At 42.3% G+C, this 21,542-nt stretch overlaps 3 protein-coding genes across 6 annotated transcripts in view; 2 read left to right on the forward strand and 1 right to left on the reverse strand.

Moving 5' to 3' along the window:
• Positions 1–19,375, reverse strand: part of LOC131682379 (protein bunched, class 2/F/G isoform) — a 449,872-nt gene extending 430,497 nt beyond the window's left edge. The window contains exon 1 of one of the 4 annotated variants that reach the window (XM_058963810.1): positions 18,223–19,368. The gene's annotated coding sequence lies outside the window, so the exon portion shown is untranslated. Of the gene's footprint in view, positions 1–18,222 lie in introns of all 4 variants that reach the window. The other 3 variants (XM_058963814.1, XM_058963812.1, XM_058963813.1) reach the window with 3 other exon arrangements.
• LOC131679925 (uncharacterized) lies at positions 10,126–14,331 on the forward strand. The gene has a single exon (XM_058960672.1). The coding sequence runs from the start codon at positions 10,126–10,128 to the stop codon at positions 14,329–14,331; it is 4,206 nt and encodes a 1,401-aa protein (XP_058816655.1).
• LOC131679927 (uncharacterized) lies at positions 14,590–16,185 on the forward strand. Its single transcript, XM_058960673.1, has one exon. The coding sequence runs from the start codon at positions 14,590–14,592 to the stop codon at positions 16,183–16,185; it is 1,596 nt and encodes a 531-aa protein (XP_058816656.1).
• Positions 19,376–21,542: the final 2,167 nt, after the last annotated feature.

Genomic DNA, 21,542 nt, shown 5'->3' on the forward strand with positions numbered 1-21,542 from the left:
AATTCATTCACACCGATCACTCGAAACCTTTTATGCTAAACTTTTTTTTGGTTTGTTTGTATCAAGAAACATCAAAAACCTCTGATTATCAAGAGTGATGCTTCTATCAGAGTGCAATGACCTGCCCAATTGTTCAATAGCCCATAGCATAGGAAAGATAGACAAAGATTGTTTACATTTAGATGTTTTTATCAGTTTTCAATAATAATGCAATATAACGAAAATATTTATACAAATATCATTTTCACTGCTAACTGAAAATGTCCCTGGCAGCACTGCTCCAGCGGAATCCTTTCAGACTAATATCAATAACTGCAATGCTATAGATAATACAACTGTAAGCGCATACATGAATGGTTATAGTCCTAGTTACTAGCCTTATCTATTTTTGTGAACAAATCTTGCCTGAAACAAACACCAATAGTTACTCCGCCAGATTCCACATTCCAATTATTAGTTCCAAGAAACTTAATAAACTTAACAGCATTTCAGTGAAAATTTCGCTTGGTAAACTGTTTTTAAAATTTCGATTTATCTATCATATTTTATTATATTGTTATTAGTTGATACATATGATTCCCTTTCTATCTGTTTATTCACACCTAATTTCATGCACACAAAAAGGTATGAACTTTATGCACCGGACTCGTATGCCCTAGCACGAATGTGTTTTTGTTTGATCTCGAAACTGAGTCAGGTTTCAACCGAAACTGTTATCACTTAATTTATTTTAACATCAATTTGAGTTATAACCTGGCCCAGCTTCGTCTCAAGCCAAAACCACCTAAACGTGGATAATCATATGATTGAAGCAAAAGATATTATCATTACAGTTAAAAACAAGAAAATTGATCAGCGACAATCGATATTTTGTCAATTTTATGCAAATGCATATCACCGGAAGTAGTGAGCTATATTCGCGCAATGATACGCTATAAAACGCACAACTTTCGAGATTATTTATTGGCATAGAAAAGAAGACAAATCTAAGTTTCCTCTCGAATGCAGCGCATGGAAGGAGCCGAACGCGCCTGAACATTGATAATTAAACTAAATCCAAACAAATCTAAACCAATGTACATTACCACACATCTTGTCTACATCGTAAGTACGGCATTTGTACATACAATGGTAGAGTTCAACTCGAGCGATAACATGCGCATGATAGAATTAACACGCAGCAAGGAAATGATTGCGAGTTGAACCTACACAGCAGAAACTGCCACTCCGTGCGGTGTCCAGGCGGACACTGACTCCTACCGATATTTTCAGGCCAGCCAGATATTTCAATCGTTTAGTTTCAGGATTGCGCACGAAGATTTGGATCATTTTTCCGAACGAACATGTTCGCTGCCGAATATGTTCGATGGCACTCATTACCTCACTGCATCGGCAATACGGAACGCGTTAAAATTTTTTGCGATTTCCGATTCTCTCTCTCTTCGTAATCGCATACGGTGTGATGCGAAACGAGTTGTGTGGGTCTGTATCTTTTTTAACGAGAGCGTAAACCCCCGACGATGTATAAGGAAACAAATTCATGTACGCTCATGGCGGTGAGCGAGTTTTCCGCACCTTGACCCCTATCGTTAAGTATAGTGTTGAACCCGCGCTGGGATGGATCCCCCAATACCAGATTTTCCTCCTCCTGATAACAGCAGAGATGTCGAGCAAGATTCGCTACAAAAGACACCGACAGACCATGGAAAAAATATCCTGGTAGTACCAATGGTCCATGCGTAGTCTTCTTTCGGACCAAAAATAAACCATTGAACAAACGACAAAACCAAACTACCAGACTACACATCTCGCTACACCCGACGAAACATTTCTTGGCTGTGAGTGAAATTAAAAAAGTCCGTCGTGATAAACTCAGAGTTGTGGTAGCCAGCTCAAAGCAGGGAAATGAGATTGCTTCTTTCAAGCTCTTTACAAAGGAATATTTTGTCTATGTGCCAGCTAATATAGTAGAAGTAGACGGCGTCGTTCACGATGAAAGTTTGACATGCGAACAACTGTTGGAATACGGAGATGGTTTCTTCAGGGACCCTTCACTTTAGCCGGCGAAAATACTAGATTATAAGCGTCTGAATTCCGTATTAATCGTGAAAGATGAGTAAGAAATCATACCCTGAATCAAATTGTTATCGGGTGACATTCGCTGTGTCCGCGTTGCTAAACTACATCTTTCTGCACAAGGTTCGTTGGCATGTCCGTCTACTTCTACGCGGTTAATAAACTGCCTTAATTGCAAACAAGTCACACAGTCACCCATTGCAGTAATAAGTCCCGCTGTGGAAAATCCAACAAACATCACGTAGATGATTCTTGTAGTAGAAATGCTGAAAAGTGTCATTACTGTGCGGAGATCTTGCGCGATATATTGGCATGTCCCGCGTACAAATTAGAACGTCCTCTTATGAACCGTTCCAAGCGATCTCTCGCCGAAATGCTAAAGAATCTTTCGTCACCATCAGGGTGGCCAGATAGAATTTCTTAATATCGGTAAAGTCACTAAAAGTTTATCGGTAGTTATCGGTAGGCCGGGTTGTTGTCCCAAAAACGTAATGTTGACATAGAAATATAAAACACTGAAAACACAGATCTCAGACCAAATCCAACTCAAAAATGAATGTTGATGTAGGATGTGTCCAAAATCCATAGAAATCGGTAGTTGTCGGCAGAGGTGGGAAAAAACCGGTTTAGTACCGGTGCGGTAAACCAAATCTCCACACGATTTTGTGTTTCCTTTACATGGTGTGCGGTCTTACCGCTGGTTGTGTTTCAACGAGACACGAAAACCAAACCGAGTTTCGTTTACACAGCACCGTGGTTTGGTTTTGATTTTCGTTTACCGGTGCACGAGTATGGAACGAAACACGAGAATAGCGAAACCAAACTTCGGCTGTGTTGCGGTTGTGTATTCGGGTTGATGTTTATCGACTATGCTAGTGCTGCCAGCATTTTTATTAGAAATTTAGCGCAAATTTATTTTAGATATAATATCAGGTAAAAGTGGGTTAAAATATTCTCTTAGATCCGAAATGGTATATTTATCAAAACTTCAGGCAAAAGCGGGTCAAATATCATTTGGCGCAAAAATTGTTCGACAAAATTTTCAGAGCAAGAATGGTATAGAATATTAACCCATTTTTTGCGGTACGAAAATAATACATAGTTTCATAACAGGCGTTCAGAATATTTCTTATTTGGACTTGTGAACAGAAATCGTAAGATTTTGGATCCGTATTGGTCAGCAGACACCGAAAATTGACCATTACCGCCATTTTGGAATCCAAAATGGCGACTTCCGGTTCCCACAAAATAGTGAGAACCACCATCAACATAGGTGTCATTTGAAAGGATATTGTCAGCAGACACCGAAAATTGACCATTAGCGCCATTTTGAAATCCAAGATGGCGACTTCCAATTACCACAAAATAGTGAGAACCACCATCAACATAGGTGTCATTTGAAAGGATATGGTCAGCAGACACCGAAAATTGACCATTAGCGCCATTTTGAAATCCAAGATGGCGACTTCCAGTTACCACAAAATAGTGAGAACCACCATCAATATAGGTGTCATTTGAAAGGATATGGTCAGCAGACACCGAAACTTACGAATGCCGCCATTTTGAAATCCAAGATGGCGACTTCCGGTTCCAACAAAATAGTGAGAAACACCATCAATATGGGTGTCATTTGAAAGGATATGGTCAGCAGACACCGAAAATTGATCGTTAGCGCCATTTTGAAATCCAAGGTGGCGACTTCCGGTTCCCACAAAATAGTGAGAACCACAATCAATATGGGTGTCATTTGAAAGGATATGGTCAGCAGACGCCGAAAATTGACCATTACCGCCATTTTGAAATCCAAGATGGCGACTTCCGGTTACCACAAAATAGTGAGAACCACCACCAATATGGGTGTCATTTGAAAGGATATGGTCAGCAGACACCGAAAACTTACGATTGCCGCCATTTTGATTTAATTGATTTAATTGGTTTTATTGATTTGATTGATTTGATTGGTTTGATTGATTTGATTGATTTGATTGATTTGATTGATTTGATTTTTGATTGATTTGATTGATTGTTTTCAATTTGATTGATTTCATAATTTTCTTTGATTGCATTGATTGCATTAATTTCATTGATTTGATTGATTACATTGATTGCATTGATTGGATTGGTCACATTGATTGCATTGATTGGATTGATCGCATTGATTGCATTGATGTCATTGTTTTTTATTGATATCTTTGACGTCATTAATTTCAATTTCAACATTTTTACATTAACATCAACGGCTTTCCCGAATCAAACATATCTACATTTCTCGGTTTCATACGATTATTCGCCAAGAAAGATAGCCATTTTGAATTTCGTGTCCGTCATCTTGGTTTTTAATATGGTAACGAACATCAATTGTGAAACTTTAACAATCGCCCAGAAGCTAACATTTCGATATTGCCCCATCGACTCTCAACAACTAACCTTATTCAATTCAGTTGTTCAGTTGTTTATTCGGCAGCACTGCACATGAATTTACTGCCTCCTTCTTCTACCGTAGTACCGCGTACAGAAAAAACCAGGTTCGGTTTTCTAAAACCGAACCGATACCGCTGTTTAGAATACATTAACACGAGTTGAAACTCGTGCACACATGTAAACGGTGCTGAGTGACTCGGTTTGGTTTTCAAAACCGACCATACCAGTGAATGTACGTACCGGTTGGTTTTCTTACCCACCTCTGGTTGTCGGTAGGGATAAGAAAATATCGGTAGTTTACCCTTGGCCGTCTGTGAATCGGTAGGGAAGACCAAAATCGGTAGGACTACCGATAAATCGGTAGGTCTGGCCACTCTGGTCACCATCCTCTCTTGCCACCTAACGAGGACGAAGTTGATCACCCAAAAGATGAATCATCTATTGTGGTTCCTAAGAGTTATAGGAAGAATAGGAACGCTTCCTCCCCTAAACTTCCTTGTAAAAGCCTTGTCCTTTGAGGGGGCTCCGAAAACTCTTGGAAGCGTTGCAATAACATCGAAGCTAACAGCTCCTGATCTCGGAGGGCTAAGATCAGACAATGAGTTTCCAGCACTTTCTGGAGCATAAAAACCCCAAGTGTTTCTTTGTTTCAGTTAGAGAATGATCGCTACGCTAGATTTATTAAATTCTCTGACAATGTGGACTGGATAATAGAAACCTTCAATGTTACAGATCCCATTAAAAGTCTGCTGTTAATTTTTGTACCCATCGTAATAACAGAAACTCTACGGTGGTGAGTATCTTTCGATGGTAGTCTCAATCACCAACGGCTCAAGGCCATCGGAATCAATCAGTGTTTCGCATGACCTCTCTCGAAATATCGACTGGACGAAACGAACACACTTAATTCAGCTCGGCAATTTCCCAACATCCGTGTAGTCAGCAAATCTGGAAACTGACATCTCAGTAAAGTGATATTTGTTTACTGATTTTCGGTGAAATATTTCTCGAGTCTCAGCTATCAACTGAGATCTTAGCAAAAACAAAACAAGCTTTCACTGAGATCTTAGCAAAAACAAAGATGTTTGCTGAGATCTCAGCTGTTGTGATTTCGGCAAAAGTTACAAAAAAGCTGAGATTCGGCAGAAAAAATTAAGTGTGAATACCTGGCACGAACATCCAACAACGCTCTCTCAAGAGTGAGTCAAAGAGTATACGCAGAGAAGGCTGCCGCGAATAAAGCCTACCGCGGTGACGGGTTAATCGTTGGCTACCGACAGTACGTGACGTTAGAAACGCGAATGAAAAGTTTGATGAAAGCCAGGAAGTGTGGTTACTGGCTCCGGTTTGTTTATGGATTAACGAGAAAAACATCGATGAGCACACTTTCGGGCAAAGCGCGACGTATGCGAAACCGAAACAGTACTAACGAGAGCGTGGAATATTCAAACCGTTGGATATACGATTTCGCCAAGAAGGTTTGCTTGGATTCCGCCCCGGCATCGAAGAACTTCCAATTTCACGAACGAAACACCTTTTTGGTCAACTTGTTGAAAAATCAGCCAGACTCTGCCAAAAGACGGTTGTTGAATTTATTTAATAAGTTTCTTGAGGGTAACATTGTCCCTCATGTTTGGAGGCAAGTGAAGGCCATCGATATCCAAAAAGCTCTGATCACAACTCGTATCGACCGATTGCAATGCTGTCCTGTATTCGGAAGGTAATTGAAGCAAATGGCTTACCGTCAGATAAAAAATTTGGATTCTGCAAAGGTAAAGGGATGAACGATTGCCTTACGTTGATCTCTACTAAAATTCAAATGGCCTATGTTAGCAAAGAGAAGATGGCATCAGTGTTCTTATATATTAAGGGGACTTTAGATTCAGTTTCTACTAACGTTCTTTCAGAGAAGCTGCACCAGCAATCTTAAACAACTTCTTGCCAAACTTGTTGTCTGAAGTGATTTATCGACATCACCACTTAGCTACATGGGTCTTGCCCAGGGCTCATGTCTAAGCCCTCTAGTATACAATTTCTATCTCAAGGACATTGATGAATGTCTTGATAATTCCTGCACATTAAGGCAACTTGCCGTCGTCTGCAAGTGAGGTTTTTGTTACGGGATCCAAAGTTGACGACCTACAAGGACCATTACAAAATACCCTGGATAATTTGTCGACTTGGGCTATTAAGCTGGATATCGAACTCTCCATGGAGAAAACTAAGCTAGTTGTATTTTCCAGGAAGCGTGAACCAGCTCAACTACAGCTTCTATTAATGGGTCAAACTATCGCTCAGGTCTTCACAGTAAGATATCTAGGGGTCTGGTGCAACTCGAAAGGTACCTGGGAATGCCATATTAGGGGTTTGAAACAGTAATGCTAGCAAAGGATCAATTTTTTTGCATAATAACCGGAACAGTGGAGTGCCTACCCAGAAGACCTAATTAGGTTGTATCAAACAACGATACTGTCGGTAATGGAATATAGATGCTTCTGCTTTCGCTCCGCAGAGAATATACCTTTCATCAAACTCGAAAGAATACAATGTCGTTGTTTGCGTATCGCCTTACGAAGCACGCACTCGACCAATACGATGAGTTTCGAAATCCTTTCGAGCGTTCTCCCGCTAAAAAAAAGGTTTCAGAAACTTTCATATTGATTGCTCATTCACTGTGATATCTTGAACCCATTGGATATTGAAAACTTCGAGAGACTCTACTTTCACTACATGGCACAGAATATTAACCCGTCTCCTTACAATCCCAACTGCAAGTTTTTTTACAATAAATTTCGAGAGACCGACTGCTGTAAGATAGGTCTGACCAATCTTGGTGGATCCCTCACTGGTCCAAGAAGAACCACCCGACGTCCCGCGGCGTGCCTTCTTGGCAGTCCATGAATGTCACAACCGTCGTCGAAAACTGCTCGCTCGATGTTCTTTCCTCCTCTGTCTTCGTTGTTCATCCCGTCCTCCCTGTAGCTGACATTGCTGTTACACCCATACTTATTTTAGCGGGCTGATAGGACTGCAGCTTATAGCTTACGGGATCTCGGTCCGTCCCGCGAGACGAAATTTGCAAAATCGGACGAATTAGCAACTGTCTGCCAAGTAAACGCCGGTCCTCGTTAGAAGGACTATTTTGCGCATTTTTGACTCGAAGAGTGTAACGTCAAGTCCTCTATTTTCTCTAATCCAAGGTATCTTGCTCGTAACAACGCGTGCTAAGTCGTCAGTGTTGCAATTAGAACTTTGCATTGATTCCGCTTCTGTCTTCTTCCTGATCTCCTCTTGGGTTCCCTTGATCTGAAGCGGATCAATCAACTATTAAGTAAATCAGCGAGCGCTGTCAACCGCAATGTCCACTAATACTAAATTCCCTCTAGCTATTCTACCAATTATTCTTCCTGTTCTAGTGTGCATAAATGATTATTTAAATTATTTAAATGGCATCAGATTGAATTACCATGTTGTAACACCACTCTGCTTGTTTAATATAGTGGAGAACAACTGTGCTATTTCATCTCTATCCTTTACCAGAATCCTCAGTTTTTCTATTATCATTGTGTTGAGTAGTTAGACGAGTGAAGGCATTTTAGGGTTTCACAAAGAGAATCTCTGCCCATAAAGGATACAAGAAATATTTATCCACTAAAGTTTGCTTGAACCGAATGTCCGCCTGGTTCGACTCGAACAGACACCCCGACACGAAAGGGCTGCTTATCATTTCTGAGAGCCGGTGTGCTTGATCGAGTTAAATAATCATAAGATCAAGTCCTGAATAGTTAATTATCTCTTAACTGCCAGTCCTGCAGTCCTTTCCTGAACCAGCCTCATATCCAAGTTCAAAAGAGTCGACAACTAGCAGGATCCACATGTTGCGCACCCAAGCGAATTGAACAACTTGCAAGTAGGAGCACATATCCATCAACCAGCTGTGAAGACTACCGATCCACTGAGAATGGACCATGCCAGTCGAAGGCCACAGGCCCAGCGCCATAGCGTACAATTCCTGAAATTAGATGCTGTCATTTCAATGGTAGTAACTGTATCATTCCCTCTTGTAAAACTCGTTTACCGCTGTTCATCTCTTCTGGCATTTCGAAGCTGTCGGTCGACCGTTTCATAGAACAGATCTCTTTCATCGAATCCGTCGGAACTCATATATGAGACGCTCAAGGGGATCTACAAGCTCGAATATCAACTATCTGAAGCGAAAAAGACATTATATAATTTTATAAATATTCCCTAATCCTATAATCAACTAAGACTGTCTGTCGATTCTAATGCAGAAAAGCCAATGATGTGACCATCAAGAATACGTCAGACAACCTTAATTGGCCCCCTTCGACACCAGTTTGGCTTTACCAAGCCGTATCGCGGGTGGCAGCGTGAAAACTGCCGAAAAGGGGTTGAGAACAGCTTGAAGCAACATCTGATGTTCCTCCAAACGTGTGTAAAATCCAAGACCGACCTGGATAATTCCATCGAGTTTAGTTTGCATACTTTACGTAATTAGACTCACTCTTCTCCATTTACCAACAATACAAACCCATTAAATCTTAAACTAGTATCCTAAAGGTGTTCCCTAATTTAAAATAAACGAAAATTGCGCCGTAGTTTGAAAATACAGTTGTCATATAATTTCATATAGTTAGCCTCTAGTTTTAGGAAACATAAAATGTAAATGCAAAAATTAGCACCTTTAAGCTTCAATAATACCGAGCCTCCTCAGATAAAGTGAATAAAAAAAATAAAAGAAATATGTTTGACTAGAAATATATTTCCTCTATTCCGCGTAAACTCGAACAAATCACACCGATCCGAAAAGGCTGCTCAAATTTTCCAAGAGCCGGTGTGCTTGACAGAGATGAACAATCATCAAAACAAGTTCTGAGTAATTAACTAATTCTTAGGCGCCAGTCCTACGTTTCTTTCCTGAACTAGCCTCATACCCAAGGTCAAAAGATTCGACAACTAGTGTTGGAACTGGCAGCACGGGCAATGTTGGAACTGGCAGCACGTACATTGTTGGAACTGGCAGCACGGACATGGTCGGAACTGGGAGCACGGACATACACGAGTAGGATTTACACACTTAGAGAGAGGAAAGATTTAGAGTGTAGAGAGGAAGAAGTGTCAGAATCAGAAAAAGGAAAAGATTAACAGCGTGCGGAAGAATTTCTATTTCTAAACCTAAACCCTAAAATTTATTGGCTAGTGTAAAACTTATTAACTAGTTAAAACTTAATATCTAGTGTAAAACTTAACCTATCTTAGAACTACTGCGAAAAACTACTGTAAGTAAATTTGATTCAATTGCAATAATTAAAATATAAGCTAATTGGAAATTTATCCTAACCTAGATTCGCGTACGATAGAGTTAGTTTGCACTAAAAGCGGGAGATAGCGTATGCAATTGAACGAATACCGATTTATGTAAGTCTTTATTGTATAACTGCATAACTTTTATCTAAACAAATATAATTGCAGCTAAAAGCTGAATCGAAATCACAAATTGTGATTTGTTGTTTGCGATCTGCTAAACAAATTTCGGATCTTCACGCGCCCCGTCTTCTTGTTCTCCGGAACAAAACTTTTAGATAAATCGACCAACGGATCGATAATATGGCAACAAGTGGTAATAACGAGACCCCACAGACGCCAACTGGTGGCGTTGCTTCGAGCTGTGCGAATTGCGACCGTCCGGATAGTGCGGATAATTTTGTGCAGTGTGACAAATGCGACACGTGGTGGCATATGTCGTGCGCTGGTGTATCGGAGTCGGTTGAAGGTCGTCCGTGGTCGTGTCGTAAATGCACCCCAGATAACGTAAGCATCCGTACGGTATCGTTAGCCACTCGAGCCGCTCGATTAGCGCTACAACTAGAGGAGCTTGAAGCGAAACGAGCCTTGGAAAAACAAATGTTGGAAGCGGAAAAACGACATCTGTCACAAATGTTCCAACTTAGAAAGACCCAACTGGAATGTGAGGAAGAACACACGGACCGCAGCCGGATAAGCAAGCGGCAGAGTATCGACCAGGTGCGTCAGTGGATGGAAGAATGCGCTGAACAAGCAGAAGGTGCCGTTAGATTCTCAACCAATCTAGAAACAGCCTCGCTGTCAATGCCGCAGCAAACATCCCAGTTCGAGGGGAACACGAAAGACAGTTGCTACCCCGGTAGGACAGTGATGCCACAGGTAGGACAAGTCCAGAGTCCGCTGAGGCATCCTTCGTTACCAAACGTACTTCAGCGTACGTCATTGTCAGCAGTAAATCCAGCTGGCCAATACGGCTACTCCGTTCCAGGTGCCGGTAATTATAAGCAAATCCAACTGGTGGATACCGGTGCGATCCCCAAGGGAACCAACGTTGAGCAAGCCGTAGTAAGCGTTACCCACAACCCCGCAGGTAACCCTTTACCCCCCGTAGTACCAGGTAAGCCACCACATAGTAAAAATAAAGTGAAAGCCCAACTGTGTTGCGAGGATAATATTGCTCAATTAACCGAGCAGTTCGGGAACATTCAAATTCCCTCGGCATTACTAATGAACCAAAAGAGTGATGCTGTATTCCCAAAGAATCTAACGAGGAATGTGTGTATAGAGCAGGTACAACCGAACCCTTCGTTTGGAACAGTCCCAGTTCCTCAAGGGCTTTTGAATATGTCTACATTTGTTCCAACCCCCTCGCAGTTAGCAGCCCGACAGGTGATGACGAAAGAATTACCCCCCTTTTCGGGCAACCCAACCGACTGGCCCGTATTCATAAGCAGCTTTATGACAACTACGCTTGCTTGTGGATATTCGAGTGCCGAAAATTTAACACGTTTACAACGCTGCTTGAAAGGTGCTGCATACGAAGCTGTCCAGAGTCGTTTGGTTCTACCTGAGTGTGTTCCCCACGTGTTGGAGGACCTGCATTTTCTCTTTGGTAGGCCTGAGCTTTTAATCGACGCACTTCTTGAAAAGGTTCGTTCTGTCGCTGCACCGAAATCCGAAAAATTGGAATCCCTTATCGACTTTGGTATGGTGGTACGAACTCTTTGCGACCACTTGGAAGCTGCCGGTCAACGTGAACATTTATCGAATCCGTCCTTGTTGACGGAGCTTGTCGGGAAGCTTCCCGCTCACGTTAAAATGGAATGGGGTGCACATCTGAAAAACTGCCGAGAAGTCAATTTGAAAACTTTCGCCAGTTTCATGTCCAGTGTGATGACTTCTGTGGGTAGAGTGACAATGACAAAAGTGAACAAGCCGCCGGAGAAAACGAATCAAAGAACTAGAGGATCGATTAACACACACGCTGCTAATCCAGTAGCCGCCGTTGTTCCGGATAGGTTGTGCTATTCGTGTAGAAAACCTGGTCACCGCATTCAGGATTGTGGAATGTTCAAAACGCTGCCTATGGAAGAACGTTGGAGGTACGTGAATACGAACGGACTTTGCCGAAACTGCTTGAATGCCCACGGGAAACGTAGCTGTCGCAGCAAGGGTTCGTGTGGCATCCAGGGTTGCGAGTATCGTCATCATCCTCTACTGCACGCAGCACGAAACAATCAAGTCTTGAACGGCCAACACCAACATTCAGCGGGAAACTTCACGCATAGAGTACTCGAACAAATCATCCTGTTTCGTATTGTGCCTGTGGTGTTACGCGGGAGTAAAGCTACCATTAACACGTTCGCTTTTCTCGACGAAGGATCGTCACTGACGCTTGTCGAAGATAAACTAGCAAACGAGCTCGGCGCCAACGGGATTACGAAGCCTTTGTGTCTGATGTGGACCGGAAACGTGACGAGGATGGAATCAGCATCAAAACAAATTTCTCTGACGATCTCGGCGGTGAACGGAAATAAGGAGTACGAGGTAGAAGATGCACGTACAGTGAAGGAGTTGTCTCTTCCAAAACAAACAGTATCATTTGAACGCTTGGTCAACCAGTATCGTCATCTCCAAGGACTTCCGATTGCCAGCTATGAAGATGCAACACCCAGACTGTTGATAGGAGTAAATAATTTGAATCTGATTGTTCCACTACGAACTAAAGAAGGCCTACGTTACGAACCCGTTGCTGTCAAAACCAGATTGGGCTGGTGCGTCTACGGCGGAAAGACGGGTGATGGAACAACACATACAGTGAACTGTCATTCATGCGGTTGCACTGTAACTCAAGAGCTGCATAACACAGTGAGAGATTATTTCGCGCTAGAAGATGTCGCGGCTAAGGCGGTTACCGTGCTTGTGTCAGAGGAAGAGAAGCGTGCCCATCGTATCCTGGAACAAACGACAACTCGTATTGGCAAACGCTTCGAAACGGGGCTGCTATGGAAGTATGACCATATTGAGTTCCCTGATAGCTACAATATGGCTATAAGCCGACTGGAATGCCTGGAGAAGAAACTGTCACGAGAACCGAAGCTTAAGGAGATCGTTCAGGAGCAGTTGACTGCATACCAAACAAAAGGCTACGCCCATCTCGCTTCAAAGGAGGAACTACTCAATGCGGACCTGAAACGAGTCTGGTATCTGCCACTAGGACTGGTGACGAATCCTCGGAAGCCAGGCAAAGTGCGAATAATTTGGGATGCAGCGGCGAAGGTCAGCGGAATTTCTCTCAATACGGCGCTTCTGAAAGGTCCCGATCAACTGACTTCGTTACCAGCGGTCCTGTTACGTTTCCGCCAGTTCAAAGTTGGAGTTACCGCAGACATCAAAGAGATGTTCCATCAAATCTCTATACGCAAAGAAGATCGCCATTCTCAGCGATTCCTCTGGCGTTCGGATCCTTCACACCGTCCAGAGATCTTCTTGATGGATGTGGCGACGTTTGGATCAACGTGTTCACCCGCATCAGCGCAATTTGTGAAAAACAAAAACGCTGAAGAGTTTCGGGAACAATATCCTCGCGCCGTGGAGGGCATAATTGAAAACCATTATGTGGACGACTGCTTGGAGAGTTTTGAGAGCGCTGAAGAAGCCTTGCGCGTCAGTCGAGAAATGCGCATGATACACGATGAAGGAGGCTTCGAACTGAGAAGCTGGCATTCGAACAGTGCAGAAGTGCTAAATGGCTTAGGCGAAACCAAATCAGCTGAAACGAAGACCATCGTTCAAGGCGGTGGATTCGAGCGCGTACTAGGACTACTGTGGAGTACGGAAGCAGATGAACTTCACTTCTCTACAACGATGACGAACGAGATCCAGAACTTGGTGGAAGGCAACCAACGTCCAACTAAAAGACAGATGCTGAAATGCCTAATGGGTTTCTTTGACCCACTGGGACTTATGAGTTTCTTCCATATCCATGGTAAGATGCTTCTGCAAGACGTCTGGCGATCGGGAATCGAGTGGGATGATGTGGTCAGCGATAGTATCTTTGAGCGTTGGCTGAAATGGACAAGACTCTTCAGCGAAGTTAGCGTAGTGCGCATACCCAGGTGTTACTTCCACGAAGCGACCCTAGAACACTATGATGGACTACAGCTGCACGTTTTTGTGGATGCTAGCGAGGTAGCTTACTCCGCAGCTGCTTATTTTCGAATAGTGAATCCTCACGGTGTAGGCGAATGTGCGTTGGTCGCTGCGAAGGCGAAAGTAGCTCCATTGAAGCCCCTCTCAGTGCCTAGGATGGAATTGCAAGCAGCTGTTTTGGGATCGCGGTTGATGAAATTCGTGGAAGAAGCTCATAGTCTCACCATAGCGCGAAGGTACTTGTGGACCGATTCGGCTACTGTGCTGTCGTGGCTTCGAGCGGATCATCGCAGGTATAAGCAGTTCGTGGCCTGTCGTATTGGAGAGTTACTTACCACAACGGATGTCGGCGACTGACGATGGGTGCCCTCGAAATTTAACCCTGCTGATGCCGCAACCAAGTGGGGTAAAGGCCCAAAATTGACAACGGACAGTATGTGGTTCAAAAGTCCAGAATTCTTATGCGAACCGGAGACAAGTTGGCCTGTTCAAAGAATTCGTTCCGTGGACACGGAAGAAGAGTTGCGCCCTTGCCATGCACACCGCGGAATTATCCTGCCAACGCTGATAATCGATTTGGATCGATTTTCAAAGCTTTCTCGGGCGGTGAGGACCATGGGCCACGTGCATAGATTTCTGGGGAACCTGAAACGGAAGCGACTCAGCGAGAATGCGGTAAATGGAAGATTCAGTTCGGAGGAGCTCAAATCGGCAGAACGCTCATTGATACGGATGGTGCAATGGCAGGCATTTCCCGATGAAATGGCGATAACAGCGCGAAATCAACAGAAATCAGCTGAGCAGTGGGAACCTCTGGACAAGAGCAGCAGAATTTACCAGTTGTCTCCGATCGTGGATGATTATGGGGTGCTCCGGATCGGCGGACGCATTGGGAAAGCCCCTAATATCGACCTAGATGCGAAGTTTCCGGTCATACTCCCACAAAATCATAGGTTTACCACACTATTGGTGGACGACTACCACCGTAAGTTTCGTCATGGTAACCACGAAACCGTGACAAATGAAATACGCCAAAAGTATTATGTACCGAGATTGAGAGTAGCAGTGAAGCAGCAAGCAACAGCTTGTCAATGGTGCAAAATAAATAAGGTCAAGCCGCAAACTCCGCAGATGGCTCCATTACCGGCAGCACGCATGGCCGCATTCACTAAACCGTTCACTTATGTGGGCCTCGATTTCTTCGGACCGCTACTCGTGAAGATCGGGAGAAGCAACGCAAAGCGTTGGATCGCTGTGTTTACATGCCTGACCATTAGAGCCGTTCATGTAGAAGTAGCGCATAGCCTCAGCACCGACTCGTGCGTGAAGTGCGTACGGCGTTTCGTTTGTCGACGGGGTTCGCCGGCAGAGATACACAGCGACAACGGCACCAACTTCCAGGGTGCTAGCCGACTGTTGAGGGAACAAATGCAAGAAATACAAGGAGAGCTTGCAGCAACCTTCACCAATACGAGCACAAAATGGTTATTCATACCACCCGCGACCCCTCACATGGGTGGATCGTGGGAAAGAATGGTGCGCTCTATCAAAACCGCGATGGAGACGGCCTACAACAACTGTCGTAAGCTGGACGACGAAGCTTTGGAGACGTTAGTCGTAGAAGCGGAGGCGATCGTAAACACTCGTCCCTTGACGTATTTGCCATTGACTTCCGAAGAAAGTGAAGCCATTACTCCGAACCACTTTCTGTTGGGGAGCTCAAGCGGTGTTCGTCAGCCAACGGTTGAACCAACGGATTCATCGGCAGCCTTGCGGACCTCCTGGAATCAGATTCAGTTTCAACTAGACGTCTTCTGGAAAAGGTGGACTCGGGAATATCTTCCGACCCTCACGAAGCGCACGAAGTGGTTCGGGGATGTAAAGCCTGTCGCCGAAGGAGACTTGGTGTACATCGTGGACGGAGACAGAAGAAACGGCTGGGAACGAGGTCGCGTGCAGTTAGTCATCAAAGGAGCGGATGGGAAGATTCGTCAAGCGATTGTACAAACTGCGAGGGGGGTTGTGCGTAGACCAGTCTCGAGGTTGGCTGTCTTGGAGGTGGATCGTAAAACTGAACCTGGTGGCCAGTGTTACGGGGGGGAGGATGTTGGAACTGGCAGCACGGGCAATGTTGGAACTGGCAGCACGTACATTGTTGGAACTGGCAGCACGGACATGGTCGGAACTGGGAGCACGGACATACACGAGTAGGATTTACACACTTAGAGAGAGGAAAGATTTAGAGTGTAGAGAGGAAGAAGTGTCAGAATCAGAAAAAGGAAAAGATTAACAGCGTGCGGAAGAATTTCTATTTCTAAACCTAAACCCTAAAATTTATTGGCTAGTGTAAAACTTATTAACTAGTTAAAACTTAATATCTAGTGTAAAACTTAACCTATCTTAGAACTACTGCGAAAAACTACTGTAAGTAAATTTGATTCAATTGCAATAATTAAAATATAAGCTAATTGGAAATTTATCCTAACCTAGATTCGCGTACGATAGAGTTAGTTTGCACTAAAAGCGGGAGATAGCGTATGCAATTGAACGAATACCGATTTATGTAAGTCTTTATTGTATAACTGCATAACTTTTATCTAAACAAATATAATTGCAGCTAAAAGCTGAATCGAAATCACAAATTGTGATTTGTTGTTTGCGATCTGCTAAACAAATTTCGGATCTTCACGCGCCCCGTCTTCTTGTTCTCCGGAACAACTAGAAAGATCCACACATCTTCCACCCAAGCGAATCGGGTGTAAGTAGGAGCACACGTCTACTAACCAGCCGTGAAGACATCAGAACCAATGAGAATCGACCATGCCAGTCGAAGGCCGCAGGCCCAGCGCCATCGCCAAAAAATAAATCTTTCTGACAATTTGCTTCCTGATGGAATTTGATTCCCAACATTCGCAGCAATGTCCTGGTGGTGATGAAGCGTCTAGACAGCCCCATTACTTACTTCGTGACATGTTCTGGAACATGGCACCCCATATGATCAGATTACACAACAAAATTAGACTGTTGTCCTACCAGGAACGTAGATCATGATCTGAAGGAGTATAACTTCATAGAAAAAGAATATCAAAACAGTTATCAGTAATCTTCTTGAAGCTCTCGCTAACCTAGTTCTGATAGCAAAACTTGTGCTGTTTCATAGCAAACATTCTAGCCACTGCCTTTTCATCTCGGATTTTTTTGTTGACATGTTAATTTGAAGAAAAATTCTCTCCACTGAGGTGAGATTTTAATTTGGGAAAATGAATCATACCGGACAAGGGCAGGTGGATTTAGCGGGTTGGCAATGATTTCATACCGTAGTTCGTTCAATTTAACCTTTAATGCCAGCAGCTCGCATGTATGAACAAGGGCGTTGTTGTGATGGAACAGTATTTTCCACTTCGTCAAACCAGAACGTTTCTCCTTAATTGAAGCGTCCAAGTAGTCTAGTAGCTTCGCATAGAACTCCCTCTTGGTAGGTTTTGGGGAAGCATAAATTGTAATTGCCATTCATCCGAGATTTGTCTTGCGACCCGAACCAAGAATCAACTATTATTACGTTACAGTCCAAGGACGAGGTAAATTGATTTTTATGGACAAAACTTTGGGGATGTCCCTAAAACGATAGTTTCCTACTATGTGAAAAGAGTAACCAAATTAAAAAATCATGCATGAACACAAGCAACCTTGAAAATTTAGCAACCTTCGCAGTGGCAAGGGTGGTCTAGAAATTGAGTAAACTAGGTCGTGCATTGTACGAAATCTTGGGTAACCTCCAAAAATTAGTGACGAAACATGTTTAGCATAAAACAATTTTACGCAAAAAACAAGCATCCACTTAACGTCGATTGATACCAATGGTCCACAGTTTAAGAATGCATTATGAATCCGGTTTAAAAAGTCCCTCTTTGGAAAAGGTGTTAGAGTAGTTTTCTTAAACATCTTAAGCTCAAGATAATGTGAAGACCATAAGTTCTACTAGATAGGAGGAAACAATTAAAGTAATAGTTATGTTGATGCCGTTTACAGCTTTCAGCAAAAGAAAAGCTTAATAGCCCAACTCTTCCAATATGTAATGTGGAAGCTCTCTCAAGAATTACATTGTCTTTGAATGCTTACACTAGCAATAAAACTTAAATATAATAACACAAATAAAAATCGAACAGTTGCTGGTCGTTCGATTCTTTTCATGTATCGTACAACAAAGACAACTTCAATACTTCAAACCTGCAAAAAACGCCTATTTACCTTTTGCAACACCGAAACTGCCTCTGACCACTCGCGAACAATACGACTAGCTTTTTATATTATTTACAGATTGCAGATTTCGGCCAGAAATCACTTATCGCTAGAAAAATCACACCGATTCACCGCAGAGAACATCCGAAACGGCACCGCAGAGGAAAAAAAAACAACGGAAAAATCGAAACACACAATCCGCTCCGGCTCTCTTCCTACGTTTTGTTTTTGTTGTTATCGCACGCTGCCCTCCAACACGCACACAGTCACACTTTGAGAACTGTCAAAATTTTGTTCGCTCCCTTTCGCTCTTCCACACTTTTGCTCGAGGCGATCTTTTTTTTTGGTATCTCTCGTCTTGCTTGCTTCCTTCCTTCCTTTGAACTGTGGTTCTTTTTCTCACACACTTTTCAGCGGAATTTTCTTCCGTTCATCGCGCATATTTCCTTGCTTTTTCGACAGCACGGCAGCAGATTTGGCCTGCTTTCCTTGTGCTTCTTGCTTCTCCACGGCAGTGCGATGTAGCTGCAACTCAATATTTGCACGCAATTAGCAAACTCCCCCGACGAATGATCAGCCTATTCCCCTTGTCAATATATACAATCTGCGGCGATTCCGCTGGAGAAATCGAGCAAAACACTTGGAACTGCAGACTGCTACTCTTTTGTCGACTCGTTGACGTTTTAACTTGCTCCTTTCCGCGATTCACCTTTTTTTTCGCTTCAAACACAAACCCTTTTACGGCAAGGGACTCTTCGAAAGAACCATTTGTGGTTAGTCAGTTCCGATAGGTTGGAGTGATAATCTATTAACCAGTCGACCGATGCTTTTCGCTATTCCGGATGCGGCCACGCGAATCTTTCTCCTTCGTTCCGTGTTGCTGTCTTCCGACCGATGAACTGACGGATGATTCGCAGTGAGCGAGGATCACGATTGACCACGAAAAGTAACAGATTATTTTCAACTTTTCACCGTTTGTCAACGTTTCTCGGACAGCAATTTATGCACCACCGAACGTACCGTTTTGTTCTGAACAAAACCACGGTGTTAAACTTGTTGTTTTGCTACGTTTTGCGCACAAATAAAACCGAAAACCACGAATGCTGCAAAAATTTTCAATACCACGGCAGCCATATTCGATTTTTGCTGTTCCGTCCCGACCCACGATAAGTTTCGCTGTAACGACGATGGGATCGTTGTGTGCGTGCCTGTGTGGTGCGGTCTCTCTTTCGCCCTTGGCATGTTCTTCTGTTGCCTTTTCGTACTTGCGATGATTTTGGGAGTGTTCCCAACTACGGTGATTTTCGAATAGATAGTTGTCAATTGACAGTAAACGACCGTCATTTTCGAAATTTTGAAAAGGGATGTAGCACTAAAGCCGTAACATATGAAATAAAACGATAGAGCTTCAGGTTCAACTGAGAAGGCTTGGAAAAGCAGCCATCTTGGAAAACGAAAAAAGTTTTTTCTCTCAACTTTGCAAAAATCTTCAAGAAAATCAATCAATACTACTATGCCAATGCTCCGAATAGATTGATTCATTTTCATAAAGATATTTCCAAAGGTTTGCGAAAAAACTGCTTTTTTCGTTTTCCAAGATGGCCGCTTTTTGAGGCGTTCTCAGTTGAACCTTAAAATAGAAAGCGGAATTTATTTAATATTTAATTTTATTCTTTCAAGGTTGTGTAGAGGATACCGGAGTACCGGACACGTTGATACAAGCAATTTATCATATCAGCTGTGTATTTTATCGTGTTGGCTGACAGAGCTGCCAGATGATATAATGAATATCTGCATTGTAACCTAGAGGCAGATCACTTGTGATACATTTTGAAAAATCAGCGAAATTAAATGCATTTCTTTCCATCAAAATAGAAATTCAAAATGTATTTCGCGTTGCGTGCAATGTATTTTGCGTTGCGTGTAAGACGTCAAAACCCTACAAAAAACTAGCCCTATATTCAACACAACGTCGAACAAAGTGGATCAGCGTAGGACTATTGTTAAACAAACTTTTGTGCGAGGGAGTGCAAAGTTGATGCAAAAATGGAAATTAAATGTATTTTTTCTAATTTGATGCAAATTTGTTATACATTCCTAGAGTGATCTGTCCCTAGATTGTAACTTATAATAAAGAAAACTATTGGTTATAATTTCAAAATTTTAAAGCAGCAATTGAATACAATACATATTGTGATCGTGTCGTTAAATGGGTCTTTAAACGGACCCTACATGAGATAGGAATATTGTCAATAATAATATAGACAAAACTGTTTCAATATGTCAATCCCATTTGAATTCTACAGCATCAGTATGTTCAAGATGATTGATTATTGATCAATAAGTAAACGGTGTAAAGCCATTTTGAAAATACTGATTCTGTAGAATTAAAATGGGAAATGATGCATTGATGTTGTCTTAAGCTCGGTCTTAACAATACTTTTATTGACAGCATTCTGTCTCGTGTAGGGTCCGCTTTACACCATCAATGTATTGATTAATATTGCGCACTACCCACCAACCCGGACTCCGCACTTTCAAAGTGATCTAAAAACTTGGAGCTGACAAAACACATGTATTTCAAGTGATAGATATGGTACTTTCATGGAGACACCAGTCGAACTAACAAGTCTATGACAAGAATTTAAAAGGAGAATGGTAAATGTGCAGTGCGATTAGAATCCAGTTTTTGTGCCACAAGCAATAATTGATTTATTGTCAATATATCTGCTCGTGTAGAGTTCGCTTTAAGCTATATGCTGTTTTTGGGTTTCCGATGCAACTGATGTTAAATATAAGTATTTTATTGCTTGATTACCTGTAACACATGGCTAATACATATAAGTAAAACTAGAGTATAAAAGAATGTATAAAAAATAGCATCAAATTAGAAAAAATACATTTAATTTCGCATTTTTTGCAGAAACAGTAACATTTAATGCTAATTTATTGTATGATTGTTTGTTGAAAAATGAAATTAATTGTTACTTGAAATTTTAGTGTAAAATTATTGCAAGAACACTGCTTTGAATAACGTTCAACCGCTCTTCAATTTAACCCTTTCATGCCCAACTTTTGCATGTAGGGTTTCAAAACTTTTATTCCTTGAAAACGGTTGGGTCAAGAAACACGAAAAGCCTATTTTCATAAATATAGGTGCTTCCACGGTAGTGCTAGAAGCTGGTCAATTTTTACTTTCTAATGCTCAATGCAATTCTCCTAGAATAATTACAATAGTCCAATTACGTGGGAAACGTAGCCAACGACAGTCTAAATTGATAAGTTTCAACAGTTTTCAATAATATTGCACCATAATGAAGGTATATTAA

The sequence above is a fragment of the Topomyia yanbarensis genome, chromosome 2 (assembly GCF_030247195.1).
Source record: "Topomyia yanbarensis strain Yona2022 chromosome 2, ASM3024719v1, whole genome shotgun sequence".
NCBI lineage: Eukaryota > Metazoa > Arthropoda > Insecta > Diptera > Culicidae > Topomyia > Topomyia yanbarensis.

Bases quoted from the DNA above. Each gene is read 5' to 3' on its own strand.
- LOC131679925 (XM_058960672.1), top strand. From the start codon at position 10,126: ATGGCAACAAGTGGTAATAACGAGACCCCACAGACGCCAACTGGTGGC.
- LOC131679927 (XM_058960673.1), top strand. From the start codon at position 14,590: ATGGGCCACGTGCATAGATTTCTGGGGAACCTGAAACGGAAGCGACTC.